General features: G+C 52.7%; 4 protein-coding genes across 4 annotated transcripts; 2 read left to right on the top strand and 2 right to left on the bottom strand.

The window, feature by feature from the left end:
* Nucleotides 1-54: 54 nt before the first annotated feature.
* NEUTE1DRAFT_69275 (uncharacterized protein) lies at nucleotides 55-1,337 on the bottom strand (the record flags this gene model as incomplete). Its single annotated transcript, XM_009856181.1, has 2 exons — nucleotides 55-1,158; nucleotides 1,310-1,337. 2 exons carry the CDS (start codon nucleotides 1,335-1,337, stop codon nucleotides 254-256), a joined length of 933 nt encoding a protein of 310 aa, XP_009854483.1.
* An 805-nt stretch (nucleotides 1,338-2,142) lies between these two features.
* NEUTE1DRAFT_124767 (uncharacterized protein) lies at nucleotides 2,143-5,676 on the top strand (the record flags this gene model as incomplete). The annotated part of the gene is made up of 2 exons (XM_009856180.1): nucleotides 2,143-2,348; nucleotides 2,401-5,676. 2 exons carry the CDS (start codon nucleotides 2,143-2,145, stop codon nucleotides 5,483-5,485), a joined length of 3,291 nt encoding a protein of 1,096 aa, XP_009854482.1.
* A 367-nt stretch (nucleotides 5,677-6,043) lies between these two features.
* Nucleotides 6,044-8,398, bottom strand: NEUTE1DRAFT_103979 (uncharacterized protein; the record flags this gene model as incomplete). The annotated part of the gene is made up of 6 exons (XM_009856179.1): nucleotides 6,044-6,196; nucleotides 6,285-6,518; nucleotides 6,593-6,878; nucleotides 6,935-7,317; nucleotides 7,379-8,279; nucleotides 8,394-8,398. The coding sequence occupies 6 exons, from the start codon at nucleotides 8,396-8,398 to the stop codon at nucleotides 6,044-6,046; spliced, it is 1,962 nt and encodes a 653-aa protein (XP_009854481.1).
* Nucleotides 8,399-10,164: 1,766 nt separating this feature from the next.
* Nucleotides 10,165-12,271, top strand: NEUTE1DRAFT_148836 (uncharacterized protein; the record flags this gene model as incomplete). Its single annotated transcript, XM_009856178.1, has 2 exons — nucleotides 10,165-10,174; nucleotides 10,306-12,271. The coding sequence occupies 2 exons, from the start codon at nucleotides 10,165-10,167 to the stop codon at nucleotides 12,180-12,182; spliced, it is 1,887 nt and encodes a 628-aa protein (XP_009854480.1).
* Between the last annotated feature and the right edge of the window lie 1,174 nt (nucleotides 12,272-13,445).

The following is a 13,445-nucleotide window of genomic DNA, read 5'->3' as shown; positions in this document are numbered from 1 at the left end:
CTTACTGAGGAAAAGCGCAATGTAGATATCACATTCGTGGGAACGTAAGGTTGGTTATAATATATGAACCAGAAGGATATCTATGCCGCTATCTATTACACAACGCTAAGTCCACGCGCGTTTTCCCCAATCCTGAAAAGCCCTCCCATGTCTATAGCCCAATTCATGTCCCATCCCTATCATGGCAAATATCTCATGAAAGTCTTGTGTCTTTTCCCCCCACCTTGCCACCTTCAAATCCCACATCACACACTTAGTTCTGCTCCCAAAACCCAGGGAAGAGGAACTCAACCCTCTTCATAGCCTCCGGATCACGGCCCTCAGGCTTGGTCATAAACTTGACCGCGCCTTGGGCACTACCCTGCCACTTCTTGGCCAGGACCAAATCGCTGTTATCCTGCTTAAGCAGCTCATCCAGCACCGCACCCACGAGGTGCTTGGCATTCTCGCCATTGGCAGCCATGTACTTCATGACCATGGCGACATCCACATCCTCGCCCGCCTCGTCGCGCCAGCAGTCGTAATCGGTCGCCATGCAAATCATCTGATAGGCCAACTCGGCCTCTCTTGCGAGCTTGGCCTCGGGGAGCGCGGACATGTTGATGACGCTACCGCCCCACGAGCGATACATGTGGCTCTCGGCGCGGGTGCTGAACGCGGGTCCCTCCATGCAGATGATGGTTCCCTTGTTGTGCAGCACGACACCGTCACCCTTCATCGCGGACGCGCACTTCTCGACGACCTGCGCCAAGCCGGCGTCGAAAGGATCGGCAAAGCCAACGTGGCCTACCACGCCGCCCTCGTAGAAGGTGAAGGGGCGGATGCCCTTGGTCCGGTCGATGATCTGGTCGGGGATGACGAAATCCATGGGCTTGATTTCTTCTCTCAAAGAGCCGACGGCACTGAAGGCGATGATGGTGCGCACGCCGATGGAGCGCAGGGCGGCGATGTTGGCGCGCGCGGGAACCTCGTGGGGAGCCAGCTGGTGGTAGAGACCGTGACGAGCGAGGAAGGCGACGGCGTGCCCATTGTGCTCGAAGATCATGAGGGGAGAGGAGGGAGAGCCCCAGGGCGTGGTGGGGTTAAGGGCGGCAACGGGGACGTAGCCCTCGAGCTTGGAGAGGCCGGTACCGCCGATGACGGCGATGTGGACGGGGCCTGGTGGAAGGAAAGTAGTTTTAGCTGGTGTTCAATCTTGTTGTTCCTCCCTGAGCGCGTGGTGACACAAGGCAATTGGCGCTGAGAGCAACCATATCTATGGTAATCAATCCATTAAGGCAACAGGAAGACGGCAACGACTTGGACTTACCATCGTAAGTGGTGGGAAGGTTCTCCATTTTGGCGATTGGTCCAATACTAGGTAGATACTCTAAGTGACGGGCGGCTATATATGCAGGGAAAGAAAGAAACGCGTCCGAAGAAGCAGACAAAGACAGAAAAGAGAGAAGATATGTACACTAAGAAGACGCAATAAGACCCCCGCATTACCACCTCCCTGGTCGCTAACGCTATAATCGCTTCGTCGTCCCGGTTGCCGTATCACCTATTCCAGTTTTTTTTTTTTTTCTTCGGATGATACCCGACCCCTCGATGATGGCGATAAGATAAGGAATTGGTCCAGGGACCCGACTGCAGGGATGGATATGCGGGGGGGGCCCTTGAGTTGAGGCATCGATGTGCCAGGGGTCAAATGTCTTATGCAAGCAGAAAGTCTTGGCGCTGCGGTTTGTCAGTTCGAAGATGCCTCTCCACTTTTGAAAATCCATTTGCGAACCACTTTGCCTGCCGCTGACCAATGACCAGTGCTCTTTCCTCTGAACTTCAAGAGCTTCTTTCAAATTCACTTGAATTCACTTCTGAGCGCCGAAGTTGTGCTTGGGCCTTTTTTCCTTTTGCAACGTCACTCATTGGGCTTTGGTGTATTTGGCTGTTCTGTTGCTGCGAATAAACCGACGTTTCTTTTTTATATCTACACGATATCGGCCCAATATATCATCAGCATCTTGTCGCTTACTATTCGAAAGAACCCTGGTCATCCAGGTGCTCGTAGCCCCAACAACGCCATTATCCAATACAGTTCTTTCAACCACAAAAATATAGTTGAAAGACAGAGTGTAAGCTCGTCGCCCGCACATCATCATCATGGAGACGCCTGCCGCTCCCGAGGGCGCTGCGCCAGCCGACCATCGCCCTGCTCTCACGGTCGAGGAGCTCTGCTTTGCCTCGGCCATGAGCTGCTTTGAGGGGTGGCTCAAGATGGATCCTGCTATCGGTCCTCGTACCATGTCCTACGTGACCAAGTTCATTTCCAGGACTTTGGAAAAGACACACAACTTGAAAGAAGTCCGGTAAGGAAATCCATGTCTCCTCCAAAGCTCATGACACTAACTCGTATCGCAGAGAAACGCTGTCAAGAAGTGTGGAAGTATGGGTGTGGCTCACAAAGTCCTTCGCCGCCGCGCTTCCTAGTTTGACAACGCGGTCGATTGGTCCTCTGCAGAGCCTTAATGACCCCGAAAAGGGCATCACCCCCCAGGAGAGCACCGCTCTCATCACAAAAAACTACACGTCACTTAAAGAGGACCTGCAATTATTGATCAAGTTGATGCACATTGCAAGGAACCTGCTGGTTGTCCCCGAACCAGAGATTCCCCAGGATCTGTGCGCTGCGGCCCAGTTCGACAAGATGCTCTATCAGACCATCACCCTCTGTGTCAACGTCACTAGCAAGGCCTACGATGGCGACATCCTGGAGGAGACTGCCCGCCACAAGCTCAGCGAGATCACCGAGTTGTATAAGAAACTCCTCATCACTTGTCTGCAGCAAGCCCACAACTGGATCGCCAAGAATGACCGGAACAAGATGTCATTTTGGTGTGCTGTTTTGTTTGATGACGAGTCTGGCGAGGAACAGCAGGATGCTGGTGCCCAGTTCGCCGACTTCCGCCCCGATGTCGCCAAGATGGAGGTCCAGAACTGGATCGAGCGCAACTCTAGGATGTGCGACAAGGCTCGGCAATTACTGGTTGATTACCAACGGAACTTGGGCTCTCGCGGATCCCCTCCTGGAAGTCTACCCGAAAATTCCGTCTTGTCGTGGAACTGGATGCCGCATGTTCGTCCGCGAGCCGACGATATCGGCGAAGAGACCAAGATCACGCCACAGTGGAAGGAGGACGAACAAGACAAGTTTGAACAAGACAGGCTTTACGGCCGCGTGTCAAGGGAAGTCGACACCTGGTGGCTCAAGGTGCGGGATCCCAACTACGACGAATGGATCATTTCGATGCCTTCGGTCGAAAAGGCTCACCAGCTTATTGAGGGTTGCAAGCTTAGCTCGCTAAACCGGTATCCTCATTCGTTTCGTAACGATGATCAAGAGGGCTCCGTTCATTCCGCTGAGGATGTCCAGTTACCGGATCATCAGGGCCCCGAGGGAGAAATTCGGGATGATCGCCACTACAACCTACCGGACTACAACGACGACATGATCGAGGACGAGGATGTTGACGATGACGAGTCGTATGGTGAAGGCCCCATGAGCGGCTTGCTCACCGAAGTTCCCAACATCCTTGATCCCAAGCAAATCGAGGCACTTCACATGATTGTGAAATCCTGCATTCTCGATAGTGCAGGCATCTCACTTAGTCGGGCTGGTGAGAACTTGCAGAAGACGAGATGCAGAATGTTCCTGTCTCTCGAGTGCGGCAGGAGTCTGTTGCGTGAGATCTTGGTGTTCATTGCGGTGTGGGAAAAGAGTGAGCAGTCTCTCATTTTCCAGCTTACCACTCAAATTGTTGAAGCCATCCACCACAGTGCTTTGATCCCATTTGCGTGGCAGTCGTTGCGTATTCCCAAAGACATTATCTCGCCCGCCCAGACTGTTCTGCTTCGTCTGGTGAACAACATGTTCCGGACGCGTCTTCAGGACCCGATACAGCCCGGTTCCAAGGGACATCTGCGGGATATCAAGCTCCTGCAGTTTCTTTACATCCAGTTCCGCACTCGCATAGTACCCGAGTGTACCGCTCTCATGCACCTTCAGGCGCAAATCCGCAATGAGACGTGCGATCCTGTCGACTTCCCTGTCGACAGCTGGGATATGGAAAGGGCCAAGGACGGTCTCCAGCAGTTCCTTGACCTGCTGATGACGGTAAATGAGCCCATCGAGTGGAGGACATGCCTTATTCAATGGGAGGCCGTGTTCGATCTTCTTGTCCTCCTCAAGAGCCTTGAGTCTGCCGTGCCGAAGAAGCCCATGGTTGACCTCCCTGACCGCTCTGCTCACCGGCGCCCCCCTCCGCCTCACGACGATGACCGGGAGTCCCATGACTACGACAGCGCCGATCCGCCCCCGCCACCCCCTCCTCCCCCTATTCAGGAACATGCTCACAAGTTCCCCTGGGCTGGCATCAAGGGCCAAATCCTCCACATCATTGCTGGACTCCTGCAGCCAGAAGCGGGACGCAGTGGCCCCGGCAACCCCGTGGTCCAGAAGCAAATCCTCCAACACAATGGCATCATCAGCTTGCTGAACTGCTGCGTTTACGACGACCATAACAGGTTCGCGCGCGAACGCGTGCAGATCTGCCTCAAGTGGCTCATGGACGGCTCTGCAGAGGCCAACAAGGTCTTGCACGACCTAGTAGCCGTCTCGCCACCGCCCAACCTCCAGCCCGCACCCGACGCCAGCGGACTCACCCAGCCTGTCCCTCTTCGCGTCGACGGTATCGCCGGCGAGGTGAAGGTCCGCGTTAAGTCCAACAATGCTCAGCCCGGCTCCTCCCCCTCCTCATCTGCGCAGCAGCAACAATACCACCCGCCAGCGGCCTATCAACAATATCCCCCCCGCCCGTCCAGCGCAGCTAGCAACGAGAGCGGGATCACCACCAACTCCAACACCAGCACCTCCAGCAGCACCCACGACCACGACCATCTTTCATCACAAGCAGCTCCCAGCGCCAGCAACAACAACAACAACAACAACAACAACAACAACAACAACAACAACAACAACAACAACAACAACAACAACAACAACAACAACAACAACAACAACAACAATAACAACAACACCCACACCCACCAACCCCCGGCTCGCGTCCACGGCCCTGCCCCTCCTCCACCAACTCCTCCTTCCGCACTCACCCTCCCCTCCCTCGCCTCCCCTCTCATTTCCGTCTCCCCCTCGGACTACGAGCGTTTCACCAAGGCGTACATGAACGCGCTTCCGCCGCTGCACAGCGCCGCCACCGGTGTTCCCGGTGTCGGTGGACATCTGAACCATCCGATGATGCAGGCTGTCAGGAACCATGGCGGTAGACCGGAGGATCTGTTCAAGGATATCTTGACGCTGGCGGATGAGGCGGCGAGGTTGGCAATTGGTCAGCCGCCTTTTGCGTCGCCGAGTGGGTCGGGAATCGGAAGCGGAAGTGGGTCGAGACAGAGGGACGCCGAGGAGACGGAGGAGGAGGACTTTATGTGAGTTTGATGGTGTGGAAGGAAAATTGGTGTGACGAATATGGCATTTACTGGCTTGGGTGACTTGATAGTTTCGAATCTAAGGTAGCATTTAAAGGTGCATGCGGGTTTGTGTATTTACAATAGATCGGAAAGGGATGGGTTTACGGAAGGAACCATAGGAAAAGCAATTACTCACAGATTCGTCATCAGATACTTGTGAACTCCGACTTGATGCTCGTTGACTGCGCCAGTACGATTTGATGGTATCCAATAAGACCGCAGCTGACCACCATCTACCGACAATGTTTCCAAAAACGTCCCCTTTCCCTCATCGCTTGCTACAGATCTAATGTATATACAATGCACAAGAAGTGAACATTTGACACCTCCCTCACTCACCCTCTTACGTAACACCAGAAAAAAAAATGGCCAGTAGAATGCAAAACTTGTTGAACCTCTGAAATATTCCCAGGGAGAGATAAAAGGAAGGGAAAAAAAGAAACAAAAGAGGAGAAAAAAAGGGGGGGATGACATCAACATATACCTTATTGCACCTGATAAGCACATGAAATCATGTCTCCTAGTTATCATCTCCATGCTGGGACTGAGACGGCGTAGAGAAGTCGTCTGACGGGCGATTCCAAGTTCGGACGTGACCAGACTTGCAACTTGTCACGATCGCGTCCTTGGTGAAGTCAAGCCAACAAAGCGGGTCGTCGTCAATTATTTTGCTCTGTGTAGTTTCCCATCGTTAGATTTCCCTCCCACATTGTAGTTGTGGACACCCAGGGGTAGTAGAAAATAAGAAAGCAAGCACATACCAGAACAGGGGGTAACATGGCCATTCTCGCCCTCGGCTCCACGGGATGTGGTTCGACCTTTTGCTCTAGAGTGGCGGTCGCAGGTTGTGTCTCCTCAGCAGCGCCCGCGTCCCCCGAACTCGACAGGTTCGAATCCGATCGCAGGCGATTACTGGTCGTCGTATTCTGCGTTTCGGCCCTCTGGAGAGATACAAAACGGGACGAGAAGGAGGATCCTCGCTGTCTTACTGATGCCTGTGATTGCACTCAAGAGGTTAGCTATCAAGCAGGTCGAATTATCCAAGTTTGAGGGAAAATGGAAAGCTTACGGCTTTGGGCCGGTGCAACATGCCGACACTAAAATCCCACAGGCACAACCGACAGTCCTCGCCAACACTGCCAAAGCGGTAGTTCTTTCCGTCGCACTGCCAGGGGTCAAAAGCCACTGAGGTTACCCAAGAATGATGGCCTTGGCACCTGGCAATGAGGGCAGATTCAGAAATACACCAAATAGAAATGAGGTCATCCTGACCGCCGGTAAGGACATATTTGCCGTCGGGGGACCAGCAGACGCACATTAAGCCGCCATAATAAGAGTAAAAGAGGTCAATTAACCTAGTAGGACGAAGTTAGCTTCGGGGGAGTCGGAAATGCACTGCTGGAGTACTGACTCTTCCTTCAGATAGTCGATTATCCTCAACGTGCCGTCTTCTGAAACTACCGCGAGATGCCGGTGGTCGGGAGAGAAGGCGAATGCGTTGATACGATGGTTTGAAAGCTTCCACACAGCCACTGGATTCGTTTTCTGGTTTTTGGAGTGAACAGACTTGTGCACATGGATCTGGCTGGTGTAGTTGCAACCCTTAATGCCGTTAGGGACACCATGGCTGTCCCCGCTGGCACGAGTGGCGGCCTCGTCTTCCAGCGAGAAAATAGCATCTTCTTTCTCCTTGTCGTACACGACTAATGTTCCATCCATGTGCGCTGCCAGAAAGAGGTTTTCTGATCCAGGGATCCATTGAATCGTGGATACCGGAGTCTTGTTGATGATGCCCTATTGCCCGTTGTGTCAGCTTGACAAATAGCCGATAGTGTGCTGCTACGGGGGCAAATACCTTCTTGTTTAATCGAGTATACCGTTGTGATATTGGTTCCCACCAAATTATTTCGCCGGTAGAGAAGCCCATAATCACATCGATATGTGACGAATTCTTGGTTAACCTGTTGACATCGTGGCAGAGACAATGCGCTTTAGTAAAGAGAATTTTCGTCAAGTAGTCGGCCTTGGAGGCCGAAGAAAGATCCAGCCATTGAAAGGCTCGGTTAATGTTGGCAAACGCAAATAGGCCGTCTGCTGGTCGATCGTTTAACCTCTTGTGTAGAGATTCGTGGACGATAACCCGGGAGATAAACGAAGAGTTGCTTTTTGTCATACTGTTCTTTGGCTTCTTTCGTTTATTGTCCTTGTGGTTTGTTTGAGCTAAAAGTGTGTTTCCCTCGCCAAAAGCTGGCGTGCTGGAGAAGATGGCGCCGGCATCGCTGGAAGCGGCGCGAGCACCCTCGCTGCTGCCACGTACCCCGGAAGACGACCGGCTTTCATCTGGATGTTCTTGGATGCTCTGCTGCACTCCATATGCTCGAGAACCAACCCTAAATAAGCCTGGCGGTGGCGGGCGTACACCAAGGTTGACAATGGAAAGGCTCGTGCCGGCAGTAGCAGGTTGGGGGGTGGTCGCGAGCGGATTCGGATTGATGACTGGAGCTTCGGATGGATGTGGTGGGGGGGTTGCAAGATGCAGGTCTTCCTTGAGCGTGTACAGGCCCTCTCCAACTAGGAATTGGTACTCGGGCCCTGAAGGGTGCGTCAGGATATTGTTGGTCTCTATCATGGGCGCAACATAGCCAGGGACGAGTCCGTATCCCGCCTGGCTTGGATACCTCGGCGGTGGAGGGAGGACACTATGGATGGAATAGGTGAAATCAGCCTGCATGCTCGGTGCTTCTTGTGTGCTGCGTCTGTACCGGCTACGTTTTTTTGGGTGGGGGTGTGTCCTTTTGTGGTTTGTCCTCTGACTTGGGTATAGCAAGAACTGGCAGGTGGTGCGCGTATCTCTTAATCAGTTTGCTTACAACATGGCTGCTACTGCGGACTCCAGTTTGCCGGCTTAATGCGCTTTATGGCGCTGGACTCGGTAATCTCGACAACAGCTATTCGGTGAGATAGCCTACACTAAAGAGGCGGCTGGGCGGAATTGGTGGATGCGGTTTGTTTTGCCGCACGCAGACGCAGAGTCCCAAACAGGAGGTGGTCGGCAAACTGAGCTACAAGAGATCGAAGGCTCGAGAAGGGGTGGGCTTGGAATGGATGGGCGTGAGCGGTGGTGGTGGTGTCTTCGGCGAGTGACAAGTTCGGGAGGTTGAGAATCGAAGCCGACTCGTTGTCGCAAGCGGGATGCCAAGATGGATTGAATGTGGCGGGCGGCGCTTGACGGGCAGTTTGCAAGCAGCCAGAAGCAGGAGGCCAAGACTGTGGAAGCTTCGACTGGGGAAAAGAGAGATAACGGAAGATAACAACAGTATCCAAGAAGTACCAGGTATGGGAAGTGGAAAGCTCGAGGTTGTAAATATACAAAAGGCGGATCAGGACGGGAGATGATGGAGGACCTGGATGGATGAGTTGAAAGAAAGGAAGGAGAAGAGACGGACGATCTCAGGCTGGAATTGAGTCCGGGGAAAGACACACCGAAGAATGCGGGATTGACGGCATTGTTCAAGGATGAGTTAGGTACGCTGCAGTGACGCGCCAATACGCTATCAGCACGACATGATGTTGGACTGGGACGGACAGGGGGCTTCTTTAGTGTCACATTTTGGATGCTTCAGAAGGCTGGGGAAGCGCGGGCGGGAGCCACTGGGACCCTTCGTTACTGGCCGAAAACCACGCGGGATGAATGGATCTCCGGAAAGTGTGGGGTAAATCGGCTGAATGAGACGACGACATCGTCCGGAGCCTCGGCGGCGGCCCGGACCTGTAATGCCCCGTTGGGTGGCTGTCATCCCTTCTAGAAGCCTCAAGTTGTGCCAAAACCAATGGAACCACACCACTCGCACGCTCTTCACTATCATGTACAACAGAAACACTTCAGCCTCTGAAGCTTGCGGATAGAGTGCAGACAGGACTATGGGGGATGCATATAAAGGTCGCCTGCAGATGCACAATTGGGGTAACTGTGCCGGTGCTCATCGCGGTAGGCTCGGGAAAGAGATTCCATCACAATGAGTTCCTTCGTATCGTCCTGATCATGGGATCCTGGTTGGACTTCATAGCGCTCTTGCATCGGTAACCTTGGCATCCTCTGAGCTTCATGGTCCAGGTCACTCGTCATGTCTCGCTCCCAGTTGCAATCGCAAATAGTGTATACATTCCCACGTGCCAGAAATAGCGACAGCAAGTGGCTACGTAGCAGAAGGATTCCAACCCATACCTTGACCTCACGATTGTGTATGTACACAACAAGTGTGGTTGTCCAGACAACTTGACTGAGCCAGGCGGGGAGGTCTGGACCCACCGACCCCAATTCGCCCAACCAGCGCTCTTTCTGAGTGGTCAGTTGAGCAAACGAGATTCTCCACTTTGAGGAACCTCGACGACTCCTTGGCTTGAGCAACTTGGAGCTCGTTCGATTTCAACAAAACCATCCGACCACCTGCCCGCTTGCATAACTGACACTTGACACTGACACTCTTGCACGTTCAACCTGTCCTCCTTGGTTTTTTGAACCATCTATTTAACGAAACATTCCGATTCTCGTCACTGTGTAAATCAGTGCACCGCGACTCTAGCTTATTGAGACGGCTAGTACAGATTATCATGGAATAGCAGCTGCGTGTCTACGCCACCATGTCTACTGGTACGATTCCAGCTACTTTCCCTTGATGTCCAGCACGCGCAAGGTCGACGTTTCCAGCAACAAGAGCTTTTTCTGTTATGCTTCGTATAGACACTACTCCTGACAAATGTTAACCTAACCCTTTGTAGCAGTCCGAATCTGCGTTTGCGGCGATGAGGGGACCGGCAAGTCCAGCTTGATTGCCTCTCTAGTCAAGGGCGTCTTCGTCGCCAACAAGATACAGGCCGTCCTGCCTCAAGTTACCATTCCCCCGACGACCGGAACACCCGAAAATGTTACCACTACCATCGTTGATACATCCGCCCGCCCACAAGACCGAACCACCTTGCGCAAGGAGATTCGAAAGTCCAACGTCATCCTGCTGGTCTACTCCGATCATTACAGCTACGAACGCGTCGCTCTATTCTGGATGCCCTACTTCCGATCATTGGGGGTCAATGTTCCGGTTGTACTATGCGCCAATAAGTCGGACCTTGTTAGTGATGGAAATGCTGCGCAGGTGGCCGAGGAAGAGATGCTTCCTGTAATGGCCGAATTCAGGGAGATCGATTCGTGCATCAGGACGAGCGCAAAGGAGCAGAAGAACGTAATTGAGGTCTTCTATCTGTGTCAGAAGGCCGTTACGCATCCCATTGCCCCCTTGTTCGACTACAAGGAAGGCCAGCTGAAGCCCGCCTGCGTCGATGCGTTGAGGAGGATATTCTTCCTGTCCGACAAGGACCAGGATGGGTGCCTGAACGATCAAGAAATGCAGGATTTCCAACAAAAGTCTTTTGACAAGCCGCTTTCGCAAGAAGACCTCGACAACATCAAGCTGACAGTCAGCAAATCAGTGCCAAGCTCTAGCACTGACAAGGGTTTGGATCTCCGAGGGTTTCTGCAACTGAACAAGCTATATGCAGAAAAGGGGCGGCACGAGACGATTTGGATCATTCTTCGGAAATATCATTACACAGACAGTTTGAGTTTGGAGGACAGTTTCTTACACCCACGATTCGACGTTCCCGATTATGCGTCCGCAGAACTCAGTCCAGCGGGATACCGGTTTTTCATGGATCTTTTCTTGACTTTTGACAAGGACAACGATGGAGGTCTCAATGACCGGGAACTTGCTGCCTTGTTCGCGCCCACTCCAGGACTCCCACACTCTTGGGCTGAGACTTCGTTCCCCTCCACCACCGTCCGGAACGAGGCTGGGCACATCACTCTCCAAGGTTGGCTTGCCCAGTGGAGCATGACTACCTTTCTAGAACCGAAGACAACCCTCGAGTATCTAGCATACCTAGGATTCGAGACACCAAACGCCCGCGAGACGACAACAGCCGCCCTCAAAATCACAAAACCTCGGAAGCGAAGACGTCGGCCCGGGCGCGTGGACCGCAACGTAGTCCTCTGCTACATTCTCGGCTCCTCCGGCGCCGGCAAATCCTCCCTCTTAGACGTCTTCCTCAACCGTCCCTTCGACACACTTTACCACCCCACCATCAAGCCCAGACAGGCCGTCAACAGCGTCGAGCTCCAGGGCGGCAAGCAGTGCTATCTGATCCTCGAAGAACTCGGCGAGCTGGAGCCGGCCATCCTCGAGAACCAAGCCAAACTGGACGCCTGCGACCTCATCTGCTACGCCTACGACTCGTCCGAGCCCGACTCTTTCTCGCACATTGTCGAGCTCCGCAAGCGATACCCGCAGCTCGACGAGCTGCCCGCCGTCTACACGGCCCTCAAGGCCGACCGCGACAAGACCACGCAGCGCAGCGAGCTGCAGCCAGACGCGTACACAGCCGCGCTCAACATGAGCGCGCCCTTGCACGTAAGCGTCACCTGGAATAGCATTAGCGAACTGTTTGTCGCGCTGGCGGAGGCGGCGACGAACCCCAGCACGGCGTTTCCTAGGAGCGAGGAACCGCCGGCGGATAGGGCCAGTCTGTACATGGCACTGGGAGCGACGGCGTGCGCGGCGCTAGCGGCGTTTATGATTTGGAGGAGGTCGACTTCGAATGCTGCGTAGATGGTAGTGCATCGAGCCGTTTAATGGTGTGTGACTTGGTTGCATGGGACGTGGCGCGACGTGGTTTCCTTGAATTGGTCACAGTCATGAACCGTGCCTGCTCAATTCTTCTCCGGTCCTTTTATTTTGTCTCTGGGTTTTGTTTTGTTTTGGGTTGCTGGTGGCATGTGGGCTGGCTGGTCGGTTGGTGGTGTTCTATGAACACATACATAGCGCGTTGAATTGATTCATGATACCCTCTCCCCAACCAGATGCTTCCATATCTTATATCACTGGTTCGCCGCACTTACATATTATGAACCACCCAGCCTCAGCGTAATTTTTCTTTCGAGGCATCCCTATCTTGTACGGACTATTTTGCTGTTCTTTGGTTAGGCAGAGAGGTCCTCAGTCGTAGCAGGGAGAAGAAAAAAAAGAGAACAAGCGATATTTGACCCCCTTCTTATACTGCCGCAGAAAGTGACATCAATTACAAGTCGATTGAACAGCTCATGGTCATCATCATCTTTGAGCGTAACCACCAACCTGTGACCGAATTCGCCAAAGTGAATGGGTATGAGAGTTGCGAAGACAATTTGAAGACTGCAATTGTAAATCTGAACACAGAAGAATAAATTCATTTGATATAATTATATCCTGGACATGTTGCAGCTCTGACCCTTTTGGAGGCATGGAAAAAAAAAGGGGGAAAAATAAAAGAAAAAATCAAGTTGAACACCTAACGCATGTAACCGATCCACCCAGGGGTCGAACCTGGAACCTCCTGATTCGTAGTCAGACGCTCTGCCATTGAGCCAGCGGACCTTGATTATTTGATATCAAGTTTCTTTGAAAACTTATTTCTATAAGCTCCTTTAGTAGATTCTTCCTTCCTGGTATGATCGTGGTGTGGCGTGCGGGTTTCGGCGTAGTTTTGTCCCCAGATTTCTTTTCATTTTCTACTGCTTCTTCTTCGTCTTTTTTTTTTTTTTTTTTCTTTTTTTTTTCTCTTTTTTTTTTTTTTTTCTTTTTTTTTTTCTCCTCCTTCTGTTTTCCCACGGGACTTGCAGTTCTTGCAGTTCTTGCAATGCGTGTACCTAGTGCGCGCTTTTCACTGAGGGATGCAGCTGTTAGGGGGATCCGTCTGTCCGCCTGGGCGGCAGTGATGGTGTGCAGCAAGCAGCATTGATTTGAACCCGCTGCACTTGTCGATTTCTTTTGCGAGATGCGAAATGCGAGATGCGCAAAAAGTGAAGAGAGGTGTGTGTGGTGACGTCAGTATTA

Source organism: Neurospora tetrasperma (genome assembly GCF_000213175.1).
Source record: "Neurospora tetrasperma FGSC 2508 unplaced genomic scaffold NEUTE1scaffold_6, whole genome shotgun sequence".
NCBI classification, from domain to species: domain Eukaryota; kingdom Fungi; phylum Ascomycota; class Sordariomycetes; order Sordariales; family Sordariaceae; genus Neurospora; species Neurospora tetrasperma.
This window is presented reverse-complemented; position numbering and strand designations above follow the sequence as displayed.